We start from the raw sequence: 23300 nt of genomic DNA, 5'->3' as shown, positions 1-23300 counted from the left end.
TGTTTAGTGTTTTCTCTCTAATGGAGGAAAGACGTTCCTCATGCTGCCCATTTAAGCTGAAACAACTCAGGAGTTAGGCTGACAAGGAAGCAGATTCTCTGCTGTTTACTGCTGTTGTCCCTGTTGTGGTTGTAGCTGTTGAAGAGGACAGTCATGCTATAAGTTTTTTTGAGCTGGAGACAGACGGCCCTCTGTAGCCGGACACACTGAGGTATTTTCAGGCATTTTTGTCATTTATTTTTGTCTGTGTGAGAGATTCAATGTTCCAGACACATGACAGCACCCATATTCTTGTAACTACATCCCCCGTTATTGCTGGAAGGGAATAGAAGGAGGGAGAGGAGCAAACAGGAAATTATAGAGAACAGAGAGCAATTCTGTTTGGAAGGACGTCACTGGGGTAGTCTGGGACTTCACTGAGGGATAAGTGTTACACCAAGAGGTGGGGAGAAAGAAGTTGAAGAATATGAAGTATGTGATTTGATAAGGTGAAGTCTGCCAAGGCCAGAGAGAAAGATTTTGGTGGATAAATCGAAAGACGTAGAAAGAAAAGAGGGAGCAGTGGAGAGAAAGGAAGGATGGAGAGACCAATAGACAGTAGCTATATATCCCTCAGGCTGCTTGGATGCAAAGATAGTTGTAAATGATTTTGTAAATGTAGATGTAAATATAATGAACATTTAGTTGGAAATGCAACAACAAATTAACCAACCACAGTGTGCTTCGACATAGAAATAAAAATGTCAGTATATTTGAGTCAGAAAATTATATGAAGATTAGAAGTACTAATAAAATCTGCCGTGGAGTTGAGATAATTACACCTGGTGCCAGTACAAATTACTTTACTTTAAGCCTTTCGTGGAATTCTTTAGACAACATTCACATTCACTCATCTAAAGCAGCATTTGAACAGTTTTACCCTGCAGTTTTTGGGTTGATTGCATCTTCTTGGGGTCAGTTTGTCTTTATTGGATAATAGAGAAATAAAACTAAAAAAGAGAGTGGAGGGGGAGATAATATCTCACTCCATTCATGAACTGAGGAAAGTACAGTTACATGTATAACTAAGCCACCAGGACGCCCAGTCCTGTCAGATTAACCTGACTAATCCATTATGCCGATTTACTGCCTAATTACCTCATCAGCAAAAAAAGATTTCTGTTTAAAGTGGGTATGAAAACTTGTTTTGTGATACTGAAGAATATAAATGATGTTTTGACACCTCCCTTCAGCATTTTTACTCCATCATAGCTTGTGTGAACATACTTGAATGGATGCCCGGTTTATCAGGAGGAGAAACAGAGGAGAAAGCTAGAGAGGGAGAGGAGGGAGCAGGGAAGCTGCTGGCCAGAACAGGAGGAGGGCTTAGAAAGAGGGTGAGAGAGAAAGAGGGTAGAGGTTATAGCACAAGGTGTTGACCAGAGAGGAGGAGGAAACAAGGAAAATAGAGGAATAGGAAAGAAGAAGAAGAAGAGTAGAAACTGTTATCAAAGTGTTATTGCTCTAACACTGAAAGAGAAGGTGGAAGGGGCGAGAGAAAGAGAGAGAGAATAGCTTATTAGGAAGAGGGTTGAAATAAATTTGGCTTCAGGGTATGAAAAGTAAAGAAAGTGGATGATGAACAAAGGACAGGGGAAGGAGCTCTGTCTTAAAGAAAGATATTGATCCTCAGGAAGAAAATAATAAAGGAAAAATGAAGAGAACATTTCAAATGAGGCTGTGTTTAAAGGTTATTTAAGACGTCTAAAGTGGGTATGGCAGAAGCATGGGCAGATCTTGGCTTGAAAGTGACAAAAGGGAAGTCCCATTTTAACTATATAAAGAGGAATTGGATGGCTAATAAGTGCAGAAATCCAGATGAGAGGGCATAACCAAAGTACGTTTTGAATGTAAAAAGGGGTCCTTACTGATCGTTGGCAGATCTTATCTCTGTCCAGAAGAGGGGGAGAAGGACAAAACCAGATGGAAGAAACAGAGAGAAGGGAAGGTAATATTTATGTAGCAGGAAATGCTACAGCCTAGACAAAAGGCATTTTTTTCCTGAAAGGACATTGAGGGGTGAGTGAGGTGAAGTGAAGCTAAGAGGGTGTTACGGGAGACGGGAGGGACGGAGGGGAATGGGGTTAATAGGGAAGGATGGAGCGGATCGGGAGGGGAGGGAGGAGAAAACAACAAGGAGGCGATGTGGGGTTTCTTTAGAAGATGCAGCTGGCAGGAGCTATAGATTTTTATTCACTTTACATTGTGAAGTAGATTATGAGACTGTTTAAAAGTCATAGTCTACTTAATGTAAATGATTGGTTCAGCCAAGTGCCTTGTTAATGTTTTTTTAACTGACTTAATGAGCATTCTTTAATGAACACCATAACATTGAAGGGTTCCTCCAAATTGCTACATAATATAGTGATTATCTCATTTTGAGTGGCTGGCCAATAACTCTGAACAATACAATCAATTTCTATCCTGAAACCAGGACAAAAGGTATCCAGACAATGACAAAATGTCCTTCATTGCCACATCGGAAGAGTAGGCATCTTCCAAATGGATTTTTCAGTCTGGACGTAAATGTTAAAATTGAGATAGACATCAGGATGGGGATAAAAGCAGTGGCTGGAGGGGGAGAAATATGTCACAGAGAAAAAAGGTGCAGTGGCAGAAGGAATAGGGCCAATAGCCGAGGGGGTTAAAGAACCAGACAAGATGGAGGCAGGGCTATTATTGGCAAATTACTGTAAGATGGCGAGGAGGAAATAAAGACATGGAGTGTGGTCAGAAAGATGACAAAGGGAGGAGGTGGATGTTGGCATTCAGGGTGGCTGGGCTGGGAGGGAGGGAAAGAATGAACAGCAGAGAAATGAGGAGGATAGGGCTGTCCGCCTCGGGGGCTATGGCCAGACAATTAGGTGAAGGAGGAGGAGGAAGATAGAGGCTGCAGGTTTACAGGCTAGACAAGACTATTTTCCCTCAGGGGAACACAGCTGCTTTTTGTTTAGAGAAGAAGACTCAAGAACAATGCTCCGGAGAAAATAGGCCAGACAGACAGATGGACGGGGAGATGGAGGGATGGAGAGATAGTGGGAGGGAGGGATGGAGACTGGGAGGGGCGAAAGAAGTGAGAAAAGAAAAAGGGAATGAGAGACGCCCAGGGGCATCCTGGTAATGCCAGGTGGATTTAAGCGTAAAGTGACTGAGAATGATCACCTGATGAAAAGATAAAGAGCCAGACAGAAGAAGAAGGTGAGAAGAAGATTCAGAGAAAGAAAAGCAGCACAGAACGATGTTGGCCAGCTGTCAGAGTGAAAGAGAAACGAGGTGTGGTTAAAAAGATCAGAGGGAAGAAAAAAAAAAGAAAGCATGAAGATGTATCCTCTAACCGCAACATGATTCAGATGAATTATTCACACACATTTTATAATTTAGAATCTGCACGCTTTCCTGCTTCAACTTCAAAAATGATCAAACGTTCACCTCGACTCACCTGGTCAGTGCTCAGATAACTATGCAGACAGAAGCAGATTGGCCTCATACTTCCTGCACTCAGTTTGTGCATGTTTTGCTTTCCCTCCCCCATTAAAGATTAATGACATTAATCTCCCCACAGTAACAGACTTACGGTAGATGTCGAAGCAAGGTGAAATGGCACTAAAACAGGTGTGATTTAAACTTGTCACGGAGAGATAAGAGTGAATTTGTTGCCGAGCTGAGCCGTAAATAACTGGGACGTCTTCTTCAAAGTCTGAAAAAGGAAAGTGTTGTTCTGGCTGCTTCTTCCGAAGTTTAACTTTGTTTTCATTTGAAGCTCAATGCACAGTGAGGTGCTGAGAAGAAAGAGACACTGACTAACTTTCAAGCAGAAGTCAGGGATTCAGAGTTTTTCCCTCCAGGCTTTACCGAAGTTCATGTTAAGTTTATGCAGCACTTTCAATATTGAAATGAGCATGTTTACATTTGCATGTGTGTGGCCTCCTTTCTACCTGGCTTTAAAACTTCTCATTATACGCAGTAAATTGAGATTTTGCTTTCCGTTGCCAGCAAATGATTACTTTGTTTTTGGAGTATTTTTACTAGCTGGAGACATGCATGTCTCCAGCATGCATGCAGCATGCAGTGTCAGTGTGTCAATTAGCCGGTTGCTCCACTTTGTTCCAGACTAAAATTTCTCAACGACTATTGAATGGATTGGCATGACATCTGGTGCGAACATTAATGTCCCCCTAAGGATGACAAGCAGTCACATTGGTGATCCCTTAACTCTTTGCCTAGCACTACTAACAGGTAGAAATGTCACTTCGTCCAACACAAAAAACTAATGATGTAACTGTCAGTTTCAGTTTGTTTTTAGTGCAAATTAGCAGATGTTAGCATGCTAACACGCTGAACTAAGATAAAGGGAAGACAATGTACCTGCTGAACATCAGCATTTTCATTGTGAGCGGGTAAGCACGGCGACATTAGCATTTAGCTCAAAGCACCGCTGTGCTTAGTACATGCATGTATTATTATAGCATATTCTGGTGTTGGTTCAGTATTTTATTCTTTCATGTGTTTGGGCTTCATGCTTTTTCTCATCTATGGATATTTTCTGTTTTTATAAACGACATTATCACTGGGAGAGAGTAGAAGAGGTCGTACACATAAGGTTCAAAAGTAGTTTAGGAGACTTCAGTAAGAGTCAGCATAAGAGCAGCAAACAGAAACCAGTCGCTGTATTCTGTTTTCCGTTGTCCTCTGTTTCCACCTCTCTCTGGTTTTGTAGTTAGGTAATTTTGAAATGGTTTGTAAAAGTGTATAGCCTGTCGTGTTGTTATTCTGCATTTTTCTGTTTACAATTGTGCAGCTAAAAAAGGAAACAAATTATCATTCTACTTCTCAAGGCTTCTTAAAGGTCCATTGTGTAGGAATTTCTTCCATCTAGCGTTGAGATCAGATATCACAATCAACTCTCTCGCGCCACACAGTTCAAAGTACATATTGCAGCTACGGTAGCCTTTACGCCTCAAAAAGCCGGTCTTTTTCTCTTTTCAATAACCTTTTTCTTTTTCTGGGCAAAGAAGAAGACTCCTGTTCCTGAAATTTGGATGTTGAATACGTGTGGTCCTCCGTGTTTCCTTCTTCAAACTTGCCGGGGCCGGCAGGGACGAGACCCATGACAAGATTAGCAGCACCAGTGAGTTTAGCATGTGACAACGAAAATATGAAAGGCTGAGCAGTGTATCCTGTATGTCCCTTACCAGCTAACGTATTTCAAGACAGCGCATGGATATGGAGGGTCTACCCCAGTTCATGCAAATGGCAATGTAAACTTTCAAGCCATTAGGAATACTTGGAGTTGATGTTGGTGGTAAATATTCCAAAAAAAGATGAACAACTAAACACGTTACACACTAGATCTTTGAGTCACCCTCTCAACTTTTAGGGAAAATATTAATTTCTGTATACTGTGACTAACTTTTGTGTACTTCAAAAAAAACTTACTAGAATGGGTTTATTTGATAGTTTTGTCTTGTTGTACATTGCTCTGCACAAGGGCATCTGCTAAACATTATGTAACCTAGACATTTAACACAAAAAAAACTCACTTCACTTTTTAACCACGTCCAGCCCAACGTGTTATCAGCACTCACGTGGCTGTAAAGCACTTCTAGGATGTTAATGTTCTTTTACTTTGAAAGTAAACACTTCTGTCATAGTTATGGGAGTTTAGGTCCTTGTTTACTGTATCCCTCTCAACTGGCTGCATCTTTTTTTCTTGTTTCCTTGTGCTTCACCTCTGCACATGAAGGTTTGTTGACCATTCCCCAACTCCAACACGTCTCCTGCAGAAAAACTGCGTCACTACTTTATTGTGAATGTGGCCAAATATGGCTCTGACCACCTCTGTAGATGTGTGGATGTTCTGAGTTCACTTACAAATGGACTTTATCAGTTTTTTTGCTCCATCAGATCCCATTTCGATCACCCGGTAAACATGTTCCCACCCACCAGGTTTAAAGGGAGGCAGAAATGGCTTCCACCAGGCTGGCTGTGTGGCTTTAAAACTCAACTCTGCAGGTTTAGATGTATATATTCCGATGCCCTCCCTTTGACTCTGGCTCATGCCTTCCTTTAAAGAAAAAATGGAGGCGCTTTGGATGAAAGCATTCACCCAACAGCATATATATCATCGGGAGTAATAAAGCAAAACTGCCATAAAAACTTTAAGACAAGTAGTAGGAGAGAAAAAGAAAATGGAGAGATGATAAAAGGTTTTGATTAATGACAGGAGTTGAAGAGGGAGATGTGAGTAGGAATGAAAACTAGCCAGAAATGTAAGAACAAATGAAGAGGAGGTTGGGAAAAAAAGGAGGAATGGTTTACCGTATGAGTAAAATATGGTAAAGAGAGATAAAGGACATGAACAAAAGTCAAGAGAGAGATAACAGCTCACATGGGCTAAACAAAAACTTAACGGTGAAGGAGTGATACATAAAATAAGTGATGGAGTGAGCAATGTGTACGCTGCAGGCTGCAGACTACCCATATTCTTCTCTGCACTGCCCTAGGGGGCCTACTGATTGAATGTGTGTCTATACGTACAGTATGAGTGTGTGTTTGACTGTGCTTAGGTCCCCGCAGTTTGGTGTGTGTGTTTATGCATGTGGCCGTATGTGCTTTCATTTCTCTTTGTTTGATGTGTATAAACTCCCAACTCCTTCACTGGGTGTGGAAGGTGTGTGTGTGTGTGTGTGTGTGTGTGTGTGTGTGTGTGTGTGTGAGAGATGAGATTAGGCTTCCTGCAGGGCTGTAGTTCTATGGAGGCCATCTGAAGCAGCAGTAACGTCAGGAATGTGGGAACAGTGATATGCTTCGCTGTTTCCATCACCACAACAACATATCTGCCTCATCTTTGTAGAGGAGAGAAGAGGAAAGGCAGAGACATGTAGAACACATCCAAACCTTGTCTGGAACATCCTTTTTCATCCTTTATTGCTGCAAAGGTTGTCACACTTTTTGTATCTCAACATCACCTTGACTACTCTATAAAAACCTTTTATAAAAACCTTTTATAGAGTTCCTAAGACTTTTAGTTATTAGTCCCACTGTAACTTCAGAGCCGAGTCAAGTCATGTATTTATAGACTATCACAGCATGCCACCCAGAAGACAAAGGCTCTGTTCTCCATTGTGATATGATGATAAAAACATACCCAACTCTACAAAACGGTGGAAACCAAGGCCTTGTCTGTGCTGTGACAGCAGACAACTGAATTATGCGATGAGCAACAGCAGAAATATGAAGACAAAAATGTTGAAAATGTGATCAACATTTCAAGACCATGCATCAGTGTAATGTTTTTAAACACAAGAATGCAGATTCAAAATGCATCACAATTTGTTAAAGTTGGACCAGTAGTGTCTCTGCTAGGGGTTTACGGTCTCCATTTGACCAGTCATTGTGTATTGCGAGGATGACTGGATTTATGGACTGGTTTTGTGTTCACTGAACTGGAAGGAAAGGAGTACGGCCTATTCAAAATCAGAAACACATCACACACCCCTTGGAGTTTTCTTTTAAAGATAAAAAAATGCAGTTACATATACATGCTTGTTAGCAAGTTTGTAAATGAGAGACTTTTAAAAGTTTTTTTTTTTTTTGGTTTCATGATTTGACATCTTTTTTTTTTTTTAAACCACAGGATATGGATTTCATGGAACAGCAGTTTGCTCTATCTTGTTACACATTATTGTGTTGCCAGGCACCTCTTTTGTTATTTTTATACATGTCTATCAAAATGAAATATAATCTGTTTAATATTGACAAACCTGCATTGATGCTGTTGTATTACAAGATACAAACAAAATGGGGACACACTCAGCAAAGCATTATTCCACAGTGCCACTTGTGGTCAAAAACACTGCAGAATACCTTTAATTAAACTTTGTGTGATTCATGTTTTATACTGAATAAATTTGTTCCAGGATTGTAGCTAAATAATAGTGAATTGTTTTTTTCCCAGGGTGTTGCTATTGTGCCAAGTTAGAATATAGAGCTTTATTTAGTGTCACTCATCAAAGTTGCAACGCTAAGATTTATCTTCTCTTTAAAATAAGTCAAAATCAGACATTTGGTACATGATATATACTGTTAAAATATAAATATAAATATAAATATTGCCAAGGATCCAGTTAGGGTAATTTCTAAAATGCTTAAACACCATTTAATAATTGCTAATGCCAATGATGTCTGAGACATCAGGTTCTAAAGAAAGATGGAGATAGCAAAAAACCCTCACTCCACCTGATTGCACTGTGTGAGGGTCCGCAGTCCGAGTGAGGAAAATGTAAGAAATGCTGTGATTGGCTGTGTTTCAAATGGAGAGTGAGGCTGAGGCGTGGTGATAGTGTGTGTGTGTGTGTGTGTGTGTGTGTGTGTGTGTGTGTGTGTGTGTGTGTGTGTGTGTGTGTGTGTGTGTGTGTGTGTGTGTGTGTGTGTGTGTGTGTGTATGACGACAGGTTTAGTTCAGCTTTAGCGGACTTTGGGTTCAGCTGTCCCACTGTGGCTGGTTATTAATGGCTACAGATTTATTACAAGCAGCCAGTCAGCCATGCTGCCAGCACGCCCAACAATATTAGTCACACAGTCAGGCTGATAGATGCACACACACGCACACGCACACGCACACTTGCAGGTGCAACACCAATCAAAACTTCTTCAGTAGGTCAGACACTGTCATAATTTTACTCTGGCTTAACTGATGTTTTGCTTCTTTGTATCCTTCCCCTCCTTTTTCTGAACTCTCCCTCCTTTCCTTGTTCCCTCAATCCAGAAGACATCTTTATCCTCCAGGCGAAAGACAAAAAGAACCCTCTCATCTATGGCCTGTTTACCACTTCTAGGTATGTACTTCTGTAAGGGAATATACTGCAGTGACTTTAAATTGTATTTAGTAATCTGTGCACCCTTGTTTAAGAGTTGAAAGTGCCAGTATGATGGTGGCTGGGAGGCATTGTGAGTGTTTTCAATTCCCACTGGGTGGAGAGTTTTCTTCCAACAGAGATTGTTTATAGTGAAAGAAAAATGCATTGCGTCATTTGTATTGATTAACAACCCCTGCAGATATGTTTAGGCACAGCTAATATGTGCTACAGTGCAGGACAGCAGAACCCTTATTTCTTTTGAGTTTGAAAGAAAGAACTCTAGCAGTTAGTCGAGTTCAGAAGAGTGGAAGCGAAGAGAAGAGAAAAGAAGGAATTTAACCCCCGACAGCTCCAGTTGAGGCCTCATGTAAGCCTCAGGTCAAAGGGATAAATGCATACTTTAAGATTTCCTGAAAATAAACACTCTTTGTTACAAATCAAACAAGGGAAAACTACTTAAATAAATGATTTAAATCAAACATTGATTGTGGGGGGTGAAATTCTAACTTTTTGGATAAAGCTGGATTAGGCAACTTTGCACTTTAGTGGCCCTAATTGGCAGCATTAGCTACTGTAGCTGTGTAAAGCTTAAAGGAACTTTATAAGCCAAAAACAAATGCTTTGAATTAAACTGCAGCTGACAGTGGAGGTGATTGTGACATTTTAGTTAGTGATGATTCATGCGGGGAGGATTTCCCACCACTGACCTGACACCTAGTCAATAATCCACAACAGACAGGTGGAATTTTTTCAGGATAAATACAACTGCTCTATGAAAGGACAATTTAAAACATGCTGTTTTGTGCACAAAATAGCAAACCTGATATTTTTATTTTACATGAAACAGGTGTATGTTAACCTATTTGGAGAATTAAGTAGCTATAAAAGTTAGTCTTCTGTCAGTAGAACTAGTGTCTTCTGTCACAGTGTGACTCATTATTGAAACACATTCATATCTGTTAACAAAATTGTGCTCTTTGAGCCTTCATCATCACATCAACATCATCATCAGTGCGCTGACTGTTTACCCGAAACTTATTCATTTACTTTCCTTTCAATCAGAGTTTCTCCCTGAGGTCTCATTTTGAGGAGGCCGCAAGAAACTTCAACGAACAAAAATTTTGAGAAAAGAATTAACTTAACTTATAACACAAATTGCAAAATACAATATGCATGGTCAAACCAGAACAACAAAAGCCTGTGAAACTACAGACTTTATTAAAAACCATGCTAAAACATGGAAAATATGAAGCAGCACTGAAAAGGGTTTGATTGGAGTCCATATGCTTTCTGTTGCTATCTCCAACATGGTAATTTGCCTGCATCTTGTAACGAGACAGTCATAACAGAGTCTCCTTTGGAGACAAAGCACTAACACAAACATAAAACTGCAAGACAGAAGGCAGACAGACAGACAGATGGATAGAAATAAAGTCTGGTACTCAAAAAGAGAGGCTCTCATTAAGACTGAAAGACGGAAAACAGGTGAATAGATACAATTCTACTGAAAAATAGGCACTGGCTGAAAAAAAATGCCTGCAGTTTCTCATTTCCTCCAAATTTACAGAGGGCACCACATGCTCTGAGAATAACCCAATTTCTGAGGCGCCAGAGCTTTACAGTTGGGGAGTTGCTCTGTTTCTGGGTTTTGGAAAGTGTCTGGAATCTCAGTGGGGAACGGACAGAAATCCAAAGCATCACCCAGGGTGGGGTCCCGACCACAGAACTGCAGTCTGCAGAAAGGTCATTCATTGAATGGAAACTTCTCTTTCTGGTTCACTGATGATTGCACACACAGAGGTTTGTGTCCCCTGTGATGAAGTGGAGTGAGTCTTGGCTCTGGATCTGATCTCTGTTATTTGCTTGTATCACTTAGTTTTTAATTGAATCATTTCTTACTTTAATTGACAATCTATTACATCTAAGACTTATTTTTTGTACATTGCTGATTTGGAGAAGCATGTGTTTATTAATTTGTTGGTTTGCGCAGTTTTTTTTTTCATGTACTGATACATATTTATGCTCATTAATTAACTTATTCATTCATACATCCCTTACTTTTTTGTTTGGGAATTTCATCTGAAATACTATGCATAACTGGTCCATTAATTACAAAATGTGAGGAATTGAAATTACACTGAATAAAAAGAATTTAGCAGCTATGCTTGATCACCTTCTGTCCACATATTTGGATTCTTGCCCATCACACATGCTATCTCAGACACCAGTGATAATATTTCCAGAGAAAATGAAGCTGCTCGCTGCTGCACGGTTTGGTTGTTTTTTTATTGGTTATCAGATTAGTTGAAGGGAACAGATAAGTTGTTTGTAAGTTTCTCCATATTATTAGAAAACACACTACATACATTCTAGAAAATGTGGCAGAAATAGGCATCTCAATGTTGTTTGGCATCTTTAAACAACCATATTTGAACATTGTTATGTGTGTTTCACTTAAAAAGTGCCTGGGTTTTAAGGTCATGCTCCTCCACAGCGCTGCAGAGGAGGGTCTGGCTAGTCCACACAGCATTCCAGGATGGGAGAAAACATGCTCTGGTTTATTGGGATTTCTTTAAACCATCACATTCCTCTTGGGCGGTAGACTGGGTAAACCCCATCTACTCTGCTGGCAATTGGAATTTGCCCTGCAGCTTGGACTTGAAACCTGCACGTTTATTTCTCCTGCTTCAGTTCACCATATAGCGGGAACCAAACATAAACTGGCTTATCTACTTGCTACGCTCTTGGCGGGTATACACGGTGACGATAGAGAAGCGACAAAGCAGCTTCTTGGTTACATTCAACATAGCGGCCACCGAAGCGCAGCAACCCCGTTGATGCTGCTGTCGCTTCTACGTCACCAGGATTGTTGGTCTGATTGGTTGAAGGACTTTCCAATTGTTATTGGAGTTGAGTTATTTGAACTATGCCCGTTTGTCACGCCTCTTGTGTAGAGAAAATACAGAGCAATTCTCAATCTCAAATCTATTTAGCATGGCTTTGTCTGGTGACAGCCAGACTGCTTGGGGGGTGCTAGTCACCAGGGGAAAAACGGTACCACTACAAAAAAGCCTCGGGAAGGAACTTGTTTTGGTGGAAAATGTGTACGTTCAAAGGTTGTTTTAGTCGTGCAACCCAAAAACTCATAAATTGAGACAGCTAGCTAGACTATCCGTCTCAATTTATCCTGCAGAGATCTGAGGAAAGGTTAAACCATAGTCCTAATAAATCGACCAGTGTTTAAAAGCCAGACACAAAGGAAGTCCAAAGCAAAGGATATCTGGCCTAAATGAGTGAAATATGGCGGAATTTCTATCTGCAACAGAGCAATCCCAGAAGTGGAACGTCAAGGATATAGGTCTAAAGTCTAAGAACTAAGTTCATGTTGAAAGACTTTATCCTTTCTGAAGTGCCATTGAGAAACTAAAATCCATACCAGCTACGGAGACCTCTGACCTTTCTGAGAATGGGAGAAAAGAAGCTTCACTCCAGAGAAAATTAGACTAAACATACTGCGATGTGTCAGCCATCTGAGCTGAAGGAAACCATCCTAAAACATTATAACACTGCCTTTTTATTTGTTCTGTTTCTGGCAGCTCTGCTTGTCAAACTCAACTGGAATCTGTAATTCAAATACACTTAGCCCAAATCTTAACCATGATCTTAAACACGGTGGATGGGATGTGTTGGGGTGGGGGCTGTAAGCAGCACATTCATCCAAGCTGGACTTTGGGTTGGACCACATTCAGTGAATTGATGCGTTCATGCTGAAAAGCCACAATGACTCACAGATCTTCATTCAGTACATACAGTACATCAATTCATTATTTAATTTGCTGCTTTAAGACTATTGCAACTCATAAAGTAAATTCATCAAAGACATACTCCGCGTTTATTCATGTACGCTGGAGGAATAACAAATGAAAAAATTATAAGTTTGACTGTGATGAATGACAGTTCTCGTTTCTTTGTTGTCTATCCACAGTGATATCCTGAATGGTTCAGCAGTGTGCGTTTACAGAATGGAGGATGTGGTTCGGGCTTTCAAGGGAAACTTCCTTCATAAGGAGGGGCCTCAGTATAAGTGGGCGCAGTTTACAGGCAAGGTGCCCTACCCGCGACCAGGAACTGTAAGTCACTCAAAACTCCTTCAGGCAATTATTTTTAAGGTGAACTACATCACACGAATATATCAAGTATTTATCAATGTCTTCCAAACATTCTTACCCTTTTCTTTTTCTCTCTGTTTCTTTACGTGTCTCTCTCTAATCTTATCTTATCTCTCTCAGTGTCCCAGCAGCACATATGGAAGTTACAGCTCGACCAGAGAATATCCTGACGACGTCATCTTTTTCAGCAGGACTCACCCGCTGCTGCAGGTTTGGCTGATATTTCACTTTTTATAAATGACACTATCTAATTTAATTAGACGGTGGATTATTTTACATAGAGTGCACTTAGTCAAGTGCACTTAGTCAAGTGCACTCTATTCATTCCAATTCTTAAGCAAGATTAAGATATTAAATCAGCAAAGGACACCAGTCACAACACTGACAAAAATTATTCAACAAAAACATAACAAAATAAATGTCATTTTTCATTCACATGTAATGCTTTCTAAATCTGAAAATTAGAAACTTAAACTGTCCCACTGTTTTAGGAAAATGTGCTGCCGCTGGGAGAGCGCCCCCTCCTGGTCAGAGTGGGTGTTCACTACAAATTCAGCAAGCTGTTGGTGGATAGAGTGGAGGCCGTGGACGGCACCTACGACGTCCTGTTTATCGGCACAGGTAGAGTGTGGGCTGTGGATCTTTACTTCCAATGTGTATGTTGAATGTTGTTTCACAATAATGGTTTATTCTGCAGACTCAGGCCTGGTGCTGAAGGCCATCCATCTGCCCAGAGAACACGGTCAGAGTCAGGAGGTCACTCTGGAGCAGCTGCAGGTCTTTCAGGTACAGCAATCTCTTTCTGTACAAAACACAATGCAATCTCTATACCAGGGATTTTGCATGGTTACCATATGTATCATATACTTGAGTACTGTGTACTTTGCATAACAGCTAATCATTCTGCAAATGTACAGTAGTTGTGGTGCTTAACATTTTTTTACGTATTTTATGCTGCCCTTCATGCCGCTATTGTGGTCACTGTCCATCCCTTTCCTTTATTGTAAGAAAATCAAACATTAGACTTTTCAAACTTGATCTAACAGTTTTTCAAACAAACCTAATGTTCACTAATACAAACTACAAATCCACTGTTCATAAAACATGAAAATGAATGGAAACCATTGGCTACACATGAAATGTAGCAAAATACTATTATCCAAGACTTGTTACTTACCAGGACTCAAAAATGTAGCATAAAATTCCACAGCTGCACATAGTTATTGTGTTTGACTGTAAAAAACGCTAATTTCCTGCATCCACAGTTCACAATATTCCCAGTTCAGCTCAAAATTAATTCTACTGAAGGCTCAAATTCATGAAAAACTCGGTGTTGACTCTTGAATTCTCTGATGTGGTTTAGACTTCTTTGTCTGAGGTCTGAGTTTGTTTTTTCTGCTCTCTATTGTAGAGTATGTGTGTTGTGATACCCATTGGAATGATATGGATGATTACCAGTCTATGAGACCAACTCTTCTAATTATTCAAACATGTTTAAAATGATTATGGTTTGCAGCAGCTGCCAAAGCTGTTTAAGGACCGTTCGGTATTTTTGGAATGGACCACCGGCAGAAACAGGGGAGGGTCATGTCTTTTTATTTTTTGTTGAGGGGAGGGTCATCCAACTTTTGTATTCATGAAAAAGAAAAATTTCAATGGCCACCATAACAGCGGAGCGTGATGTATAAGATGAGACAGCAGAGGTTAGTCAAGTATGTCATGGTTGTATAAAAACAATGGTTACCTGTCCTTTTTAGCCCAAGCACAAAACAGAACAGAAGTCATCAATAAATTGTTGGGGAGGGTCATAGAAAAATGTATTATTGCTGAAAGGAGGGTCAAGTTTTTTATGACTAAAGACCCCAAAACTCCTCCGGTAGCCCCTTACATAAAAAACAAACAATCCCTTAGACAAATTATTTTCTCAGTATAAATTAAGTAAATGTGTTAGTTATCCCTCTATCTATCTATCTATCTATCTGTAGTTCTGTCTGTCCGTCTGTCTGTCTGTCTGTCTGTATCTCCGTCTGTCTGTCTGTCTGTCTGTCTGTCTGTCTGTATCTCTGTCTGTCTGTCTGTATTTCCGTCTGTCTGTCTGTCTGTATCTCTGTCTGTCTGTCTGTATCTCTGTCTGTCTGTCTCTCTGTCTGTCTGTCTGTATCTCTGTCTGTCTGTCTCTCTGTCTGTCTGTCTGTATCTCTGTCTGTCTGTCTGTCTGTCTGTCTGTCTGTCTGTCTGTATGTATCTGAGTGCGACAGTTTCTTTTCTTGTTTGTCTCAATTGGAACTGGATTTCTTTTCTCTCTTCCTCACAGCACAAATCCCCTGTGACAGCCATGACACTCTCAAAGAAAAAGGTAACAAATGAGAGAGACAGACAGAAACTCACTTTCAAACTTCCAAACTCCCATACACACACACACACACACACACGAAAATGCACACACACGAACAGGCACAAAATCACACGTATCACTCATCTTTCCACCTTGTATCTCCAAGGACAGCTTCATCACCAGTTGCTATGGTTACACTACTTCAGTGGGTGCAGTAATGAAGAGATGCCACACACACATACATACACACACAGAAATACACCTTGCATTATTAAAATAGTCTGGGTTTCATGAAATAAAAATAAAAATGGTTCACACACATATACACACATCACAATTATGAAAAGCAAGCATCACCATGTTTCTCCCTCTCGCATAGACAGAAAGACACACAGACACACACACACACACACACATTCACTCCCTGTGGCCACACACTGACATTGTTACAGTGCGAGTTGGATGTGTGACTCAGAGAGTGAAGATGTATCTTGTTTAGCTGTTGATTGTCAATGTAGTTTTACAGGAGCAAACTAAATTACCTCTTTCTCTCTTGGCTCTACTTCATTGTTTTACTCTCCTCTTTCCTACTTCCATTCCTCCTTCGCTCTTTACTATCATTTACTATGTCTCCTCCTCCCCCCTGTTGTCCATTGTTTTCTCCTCTGTCTCTATATTTCATGCCCCTCTTCCCTTCCTCCTCCTTCTCGTCCTTCTCCTTTAGCAGTGGTTGTTTGTGGGCTCCAGGGAGGGTGTGTCCCAGCTGGCCCTGTACCAGTGTGAGCTGTATGGCCAGGCCTGTGCTGAGTGCTGCCTGGCCAGGGACCCATACTGTACCTGGGACGGACATGCCTGCAGCCCCTACATGCCCACCGTACGCAGGTAGGGACAATAAATTTGATCTGTTCATCCAAACAACATTGATCTGGCAACGTAGCATGTAGCTCTTACAAGTTAAAAAGACTCACTAAAGTCTGAATACGAAAGGACAAACACATGGAATTAATCTTCTCAAATCTGATTTTAACCACATTTGTTGATAGTTTGAAATGTGGCTGAAATTACATCTGAACTGAAATCTTTCTGATCAAGTTGTAAGCATTTTTTCCACCTGACCAACACTTCCCTATTACAAAGTATGACAAATGGACATATTTACATGAAACTTGCAAATGAGGATGTTTTTGGTGACGCCCTGACCTCTCCTCTAGTGCCAACATCATCATCAGCTAAAATTTCTACTTAGCACACACAAAATCGAATTATGTCCCAAGTGGATTAAACCTAATTATTACTATGTCTGCGTATTGTTCATTTAGTCAAACACTTCCACACCACAGGGTGTAATAAACATTGCAACCTCTTAAACGACAAGCAAGTTGTATTTTTTTTGTTTACTGTAATTTCATGTCTTTTTCTCTACAGAAGGAACGCTCGTCACTTAGGGGAGGATGAGGATCCTCTAACTCAGTGTGTCAGACAAGGAGGTGAGGAGCTAATTTACGAAGTATTTGTTTATTCAGCAGTACTTACTGATCACAATCACACAATCAGCTTAGTGCAACCTTTGGCAGGCAATTACTGTTGCACTTTATTAATGCCTCAGCTACAGTGAGAAACATTTATGGCCTTTTTACACTTCACGGTACCTACCTGACTTGCCTCGAATCTACTCGCCTTTTTTGGTTTTCCATTACAAAATAAAGTCCATAGTACATGCCAACCGGTACTTTTTTTAGTACCACCTCAGTCGAGGTTCCAAGCAAGCTGAGGTGATACCTAAAGGTTACGTGAAAACCTGCAGGCTACTGATTGGTCGGAGAGAACCGTCACTATTCACTGGGGCATCATTGCTAACAACAGACGGGGGTTGTCCTGAACAAACCCGCCGTGTTTAAATAGTTTAGCAAGCTTTTCTTTTGTTTGCTGCCTCAGCTTCTATTGAAACCAATTTGTCTTCTGGCTGTGGCAACAGCCCCATGCCGAGAATAAAAAACAACACACCTTCAACGTTCTGTGTGTGTTGCGTTAGGCCACGGTAGTTTCCTGCTATGGCCACCAGCCACGGCTCGCCTCAATCATGAGGCGGTACTAATCTGCAATGGAAAACAGAAGGACGGGCACCGTGGTCGAGCTGAGTTGAGCAGGTACCATTAATGGAAAAAACGCCATTACATGAATCTAGTTACAGCATCAGTTTTATTTATATGGCCCAAAATAATAAATATATGATTGAATATGTTATTAAGGAGCTTTACAGTCATCATTAATCAGCACAACATACAACCCTCCATTCTTAGAACCTTGATCCAGATAAACTCCTAAAATGAGTAAAACACACTGATAAAGGCATTTTGTAAATAGGCAAACATATAAAATATGTGATAATTTGATAAAAAATGAAAGAGACAGTTCTCGGGGGGAAAAGGAATTAAACTGAATTAAAACTAGACAAAAAACAAATTTATAATCAGTCATAATCTTTCCCTTGCTGTCATTCAGCCGGGCTGCAAGTGGAGGCGGAGCAGAGGATGATGATGGTTGCCGAGGGCAACAGCACCTACCTGGAGTGTCTGCCACGATCCAGACTCGCTGCTGTTACCTGGTACAAACAGGCTGGAGAGAACAGTCCGGAACTGAACCTGGTACACACACACACACACTAAGACATACACAAAATATAAATGCTGCGACTGTCAATAATTGCACAGAGCAGAGTACCTTACAAGTGTATAACTTTGTTTTTTTGTTTTGAGCATCAGTTTTCTCCACACATCCCTCATAACTAATTAATAGACATGTTTTGGACATTTATGTGCTCAGCATCTGATCTCCCGCTCTCTCTTTCTATCTCTCTCTCTTTCTCTCTTTCTTTCTCTCTCTCTCTTTCTCTCCAGGTGGTAACAGGTGACCAGCTGGTAGTGATTGAGCGGGGCGTCCTGATCCGTCAAGCGGAGCTGTCTCACGGCGGCGTCTACCACTGCCAGGTGGAAGAGCATGGCTACCACTGGACCGCCGTCACTGTCCGCCTCGCCGTCTGGAGCCCCTCGGCCAATCGCCTCCTCACTTCCTGGTCTGCCTCGTCTTATCAGAGCGCAGGGACCCAGCCATGGTACGAGGACGTGATGCCGTTGATTCACCCTGGAAACCTCAGCCAGCATTGCCGGAGGCTAGGATACCGCCCCTCACGCAACCACCGTCGCCACAGTGACATCATGGTGAAGCCAAACAAGGAGAAAGAGAGGGGAGAGAGGCACAAGCACGGTGGTGGAAGAGTAGGAGGAGGAGGGGGAGGGGGAGGGGGAGGGGGAGGGGGAGGAAGAGGAAGAGCAGCGGGGAGGAAGAGCAGGAGCAAGCCTCAGCAAAGGGCACCGAGGAGCGCTTGAATGTGTCGCAGAGCAGGAGGGCGGATTTTCAGTGACTTTTACACACACACACACACACACACACACACACACACACACACACACACACACACACACACACACACACCACACACTTATGGGAACGTCCACACTAAGACACACGTGTACACACACTTAACTTATACACTGAGACACACACATACTGTATGTACAGAGACTTTGATTTGCGCATGCACTTATCTACATACAAAAAAGACATCCTTTCATTATAGTGACAAACTTTCAAACTAAGTTACACACACAAACTGAAGTATGTACAGGAGGACAAAAGACTTGTGAATAAAAAGGAAAAAGTAGAACCTTAGGCTGCGTAGCATGTTGAATGAAGGATGAGCCGCACATCCAGATCACTCCGTTGAACTGAGTCTGTGTTGGGACAAGGACATGGCAAAGCATGTTTTGGATTTGGAGCCTCTACTGAGAAGCAAAAATTCCAAAAGTAGATATCCTGCATTTGAAAAATCATCCAACCCCTCTGAAGTGCTGCCTTAAAGGACCATACTGGTGGCTTGATTATAAATCACATACGCACTGCCAATTATTCTCCAAAGCAGAACAGATGTGTTTAGATTGATTTTGTACCTTCCAGGCAGACACTGGTTTCCATTAAATTCAGTATGCTTTGAAATGCATCTCACAGAAACATACAAAATGCTTGAGATTTTGAATATGTTTCTCAAAGTTATGGTATTGCAGTTGCAAGCAACATTTCCTAAACAAATGTTTAAATGTTCTCTGTGATGTGTGTGTTTTTGGGGGAAAATAATTAGCAGTGAGAATTATTTAAAGAGCTTTGAGAAGGTAATTATTTACTGTAGGTTGTGAATAGCAGTAAATAACACTGTATTATAGTAGCAATGCATTCTGCATCTTTTCCCCCCAATTAGATATATACCAACAGTTCACTTTCAGGGAGAGTTCTGCTGGTTTCTTCAGATAGGTGGAGTCTTACTGCAAAATGACTGACCGTGACCGCAAAGATGAAAGGAAGAGAAAAGCAGGGCGACAGCTTTGATGAGGTTACAGATCAGCTTACTCAGGACGGAGAAGCTGTAGACACACACACATTGAAGGAGATGTTGTCATTATGTTCTCCTTAGATTCACAAGTGTTAGCTGGTAAGGTTTACAGACATATCTGGCCGTGTCATGCAACAGAGAGCTTAGTGTAGGTGCTGGAAAAAGTAAACAGGCACCATGGATCTGATGTGTTTTATAATGTCCGAAACAAATGCTCTATCCTATTCTGATAGTCTTGAGTCCCTAATGAGTATAGTGTACAGATATAAGAATTATGATTATTGCTATGTAGAACAAATGTAACATCTCAACATCAGCTCCAGTTTGATCTACAAAATGTAATTTTGCTCTGTAATTTCTGAGAAAAAAAATATTTAGCTGCTATTAGGCGAGGCACAATCAAGCCTTTCCATTTACTTGTTTCAAAAAAGAACTTTTTCAAACAGACATTAAATGACTTTTAGTGTCAAATCCAGGATCATTACTACTAGACATTTTGGGCCAAACGCAGAGATATTTGAAATGATCAAAATCATATTTCCAATGCCTATCAACTGAAATGTAAGAGTCTCTCTATTCATTGGATAAAAAATGGGGTTTTACTGTCACTGGTTACTGATCATTAATTCAGCATATTGAACCATGTAGAATATCAAGATGTTTTTTATTTCATTTTTTTTCTTCAAATTAGTCGTGTTTGATACAAAATGGACACGGAAACAGGTTTCCTAGAGGACCAAAGGATGAACTGAGTTGGCAAGAGACTCTGTACAGAACATGCATGTGTTTTAACCCACGGCTCAGCACCCAAAATGGGCCATTGGTGACTATGAGTGGGTCCAGCCCAACTAAAGAACTGCAGTAATATATTGCTGGTCTTGTAGCTCCAGCTGACGATGACATCTGGCTGTAAATTTTGAAGTAGACTTGATGTATAATAAAAAAGCCTTTATTATTCAAAGTTGGAACTTGAGAAAGTGCTAAACAGGACTGGCGTCAAATGGACTCTGGTGTTTGTAATATGAGCAACTTCAGTAACTTTGCAAGGCAGTAAATTGTGATTTGTTCTTAATTTTAAAATGTTAAACGAACACAACTTGTTCCACCTCTATGTAACTTTCTTCTTAGTGGTATTTATTTTAGTCTGGAGTGTAACTGCTTGTTTCAGAAGTTGCAAGGTCAATTTTTTGGGAAAATACGTCAAGCTCCCAAATTAACCAATTCAACCATAATGTCTCACAAACTGGACGCTTTATCATTTATCATTTGTGTTGGTCTGTCTTTGTACGTATGTATGTTTGTGTGCCCACACATTCAAGTCTGCATGGTACTTGTTACCATCTGCTACTGTTGATGCACCTTCCCACTCCCACCTGTGGAAATTCAGAGCGGTAATGCCAACAACCCTGGTCATTTTAATTTGAGAATCTGGCCCGTCCCACAGGCATTTTAAAGTAAAAGTAACTACTTTGGCTCGGTGCAGAAAAATCTAAACTGTAATGGCTTTCTGTTTCTCTGAGAGTTTATATACTTTTCCCTCAACAAAAGATACAAACAAATCCTGAAACATCAGACATTAGTGCTGTGCTGTAGTTTACAGAGAAAATGGAGAGGGAGAAGGGGAAATCTCCCAACATTAAGACTTTACTTTATTTTGGATGGTTTACTTGAAGACGATGCATTTACATGCATGGTTTAGTTCAATAACAACAGCCTCTCATATTTTCATATATTTAATTTAGTTCCATAATAATGATGCTGAGCATGCAATTCTGTTTTTATTAGAGTAAAGATATCCCATGTTGGGTCCTTAAGGATCTCAATCCATTTGCTCTTCTGGTTGTATGTCTGTCTCTACAGAATGCATCTGTGTGTGCGTGTTTGACACAAGTGGAATCACAGTGAGAGGAGCTGAAACGAAGGTTTAGAGACCAAGCCAGTAAATCTTTCAAATGGGGAACTCAGCACTCGATCGGAGACACCTTTGATGCTGTAAGAAAAATAAACCAGACTCAGAGCAGGGAGAGCCTGCAAAAAAATGAACATGGGCTTGGCTCTTTGGCTTCTTGGCGTTGGCCACATGAAAGAGCCAACCAGTGCTGAGACCTACTTCTGAATGTGTGTGTTTGAGTAAAGACAGAGAGAGTTTGTATGAGCGTGTGTTGCTCTCAGTAACTGTTGAGCGTTGAAAGTGTCTGGTATAGCCACGTCTCAAAATGAATGGGTGTGTGGGTGAGTGTGAAGCTGGCAGAATGATTCAAATTAAATCAGGATCTGGTGTGTTCTCAGACATCTGCCAAATATGTCATTTAGGACACGACAAGTAAACAGTAATTTATGTGAGCATTCAAACAACATTGTATGAGTCGTAGCCACTGACATACTGTCTGTGGGTCTCATGGGGGCTGTTGAATGCCAACACAATCATTGTTATATTTTTGTTATTTCAATCTGGAGATACTTTGTTGCAGACATGCAAAGATTCATTGTACATAATCATATGAAATGTACAGAGTCTTTGGGGGTTGGAATCCATCGTTAAAAATATTTTAAAGGGGTAGAGAAGCCAAACATATCCCCCCTCCATTTCCCATTTAACAGGCTCTGTCTCTGCTCTCATAATTATGCATTAAATCCATCGACCTAGAGAACATGAAAATAATAAAGCTTTGGTCTGTGGCTTGTGGATATTGTGTGTATATGAGTGTGTGATGTGTTTAATGTGTCAGATTCAAACACCTGAGCAAAGAGAAGTAGGCTGAACTTCTACAAAACATTTTGATGGTGTACCATTTTAAACTTTTAGTGTTTCCTTTAAAGACGCTGGTGCAGAGCTGCTCCTTGTTCATTACAACGGCCTCTTGTGTTTCACTCTGTTTCTCTGTATTTACATTTCAGTGTCAATATTCGTCTCTTGTGATTTTCCAGAACGACTTCTTTGCGGAATGAAACTTTATTTGACCGGTTTCCTCTTATGTGCGTAGATTTTTTTTTTTTTTTTGTAAATATGTATAAATGTCTGCTTTCAAATGAGTATGTTTGTGTTTTGTGGTTTTTTGTGCCAATAACAAATATACAACTACGCAGAAAAACACAGACATACAGTAGACATAACAAGTGAAAACCATATTAATGATTTTTTAGTTCTCCTTCTTTTTAGCGCATACAAACGACACACCTTTAAAATCCCATTGGATTATTTTAACCTTGTATTCGTATAAATTTGAAAACTCCTCAACTTTTTTGTGCCCAAGCATGAAAATGACTGAAAATGAGTCCTGATATCCTCTGGATGGTAACTCTTTGGAGTTTTAGAGAATTAGTCTTAAAGCTACTGAACCAAATTCAAAAACATTTTTTTCTTGTGTCTTCTTCGTTTTCCCCCCGCCTTTTTATTTTAATGTTCTGTTTGTTTTACAAACTAAGTTGCTTTTGTTGTAGTGATTTTGGAATTA

At 40.5% G+C, this 23300-nt stretch overlaps 1 protein-coding gene across 2 annotated transcripts in view; it reads left to right on the top strand.

Moving 5' to 3' along the window:
• The window catches only part of sema3h (sema domain, immunoglobulin domain (Ig), short basic domain, secreted, (semaphorin) 3H), a 54278-nt gene extending 31399 nt beyond the window's left edge, over positions 1-22879 (top strand). Inside the window, exons 9-18 of one of the 2 annotated variants that reach the window (XM_034877266.1) lie at positions 8807-8876; positions 12883-13027; positions 13187-13276; positions 13558-13687; positions 13764-13852; positions 15381-15422; positions 16129-16283; positions 16827-16888; positions 17904-18046; positions 18299-22879. In XM_034877266.1, the coding sequence (XP_034733157.1) occupies positions 8807-8876; positions 12883-13027; positions 13187-13276; positions 13558-13687; positions 13764-13852; positions 15381-15422; positions 16129-16283; positions 16827-16888; positions 17904-18046; positions 18299-18787 (1415 nt within the window). In that variant the 3' untranslated portion in view covers positions 18788-22879. Of the gene's footprint in view, positions 1-8806; positions 8877-12882; positions 13028-13186; positions 13277-13557; positions 13688-13763; positions 13853-15380; positions 15423-16125; positions 16284-16826; positions 16889-17903; positions 18047-18298 lie in introns of both variants that reach the window. The other variant, XM_034877265.1, reaches the window with a different exon arrangement.
• The last annotated feature ends 421 nt before the right edge of the window (positions 22880-23300 follow it).

The sequence above is a fragment of the Etheostoma cragini genome, chromosome 7 (assembly GCF_013103735.1).
Source record: "Etheostoma cragini isolate CJK2018 chromosome 7, CSU_Ecrag_1.0, whole genome shotgun sequence".
Classification (NCBI taxonomy): Eukaryota; Metazoa; Chordata; class Actinopteri; order Perciformes; family Percidae; genus Etheostoma; species Etheostoma cragini.
The sequence above is the reverse complement of the archived record's forward strand: the minus strand, read 5'-3'. Positions and strand labels throughout refer to the sequence as shown.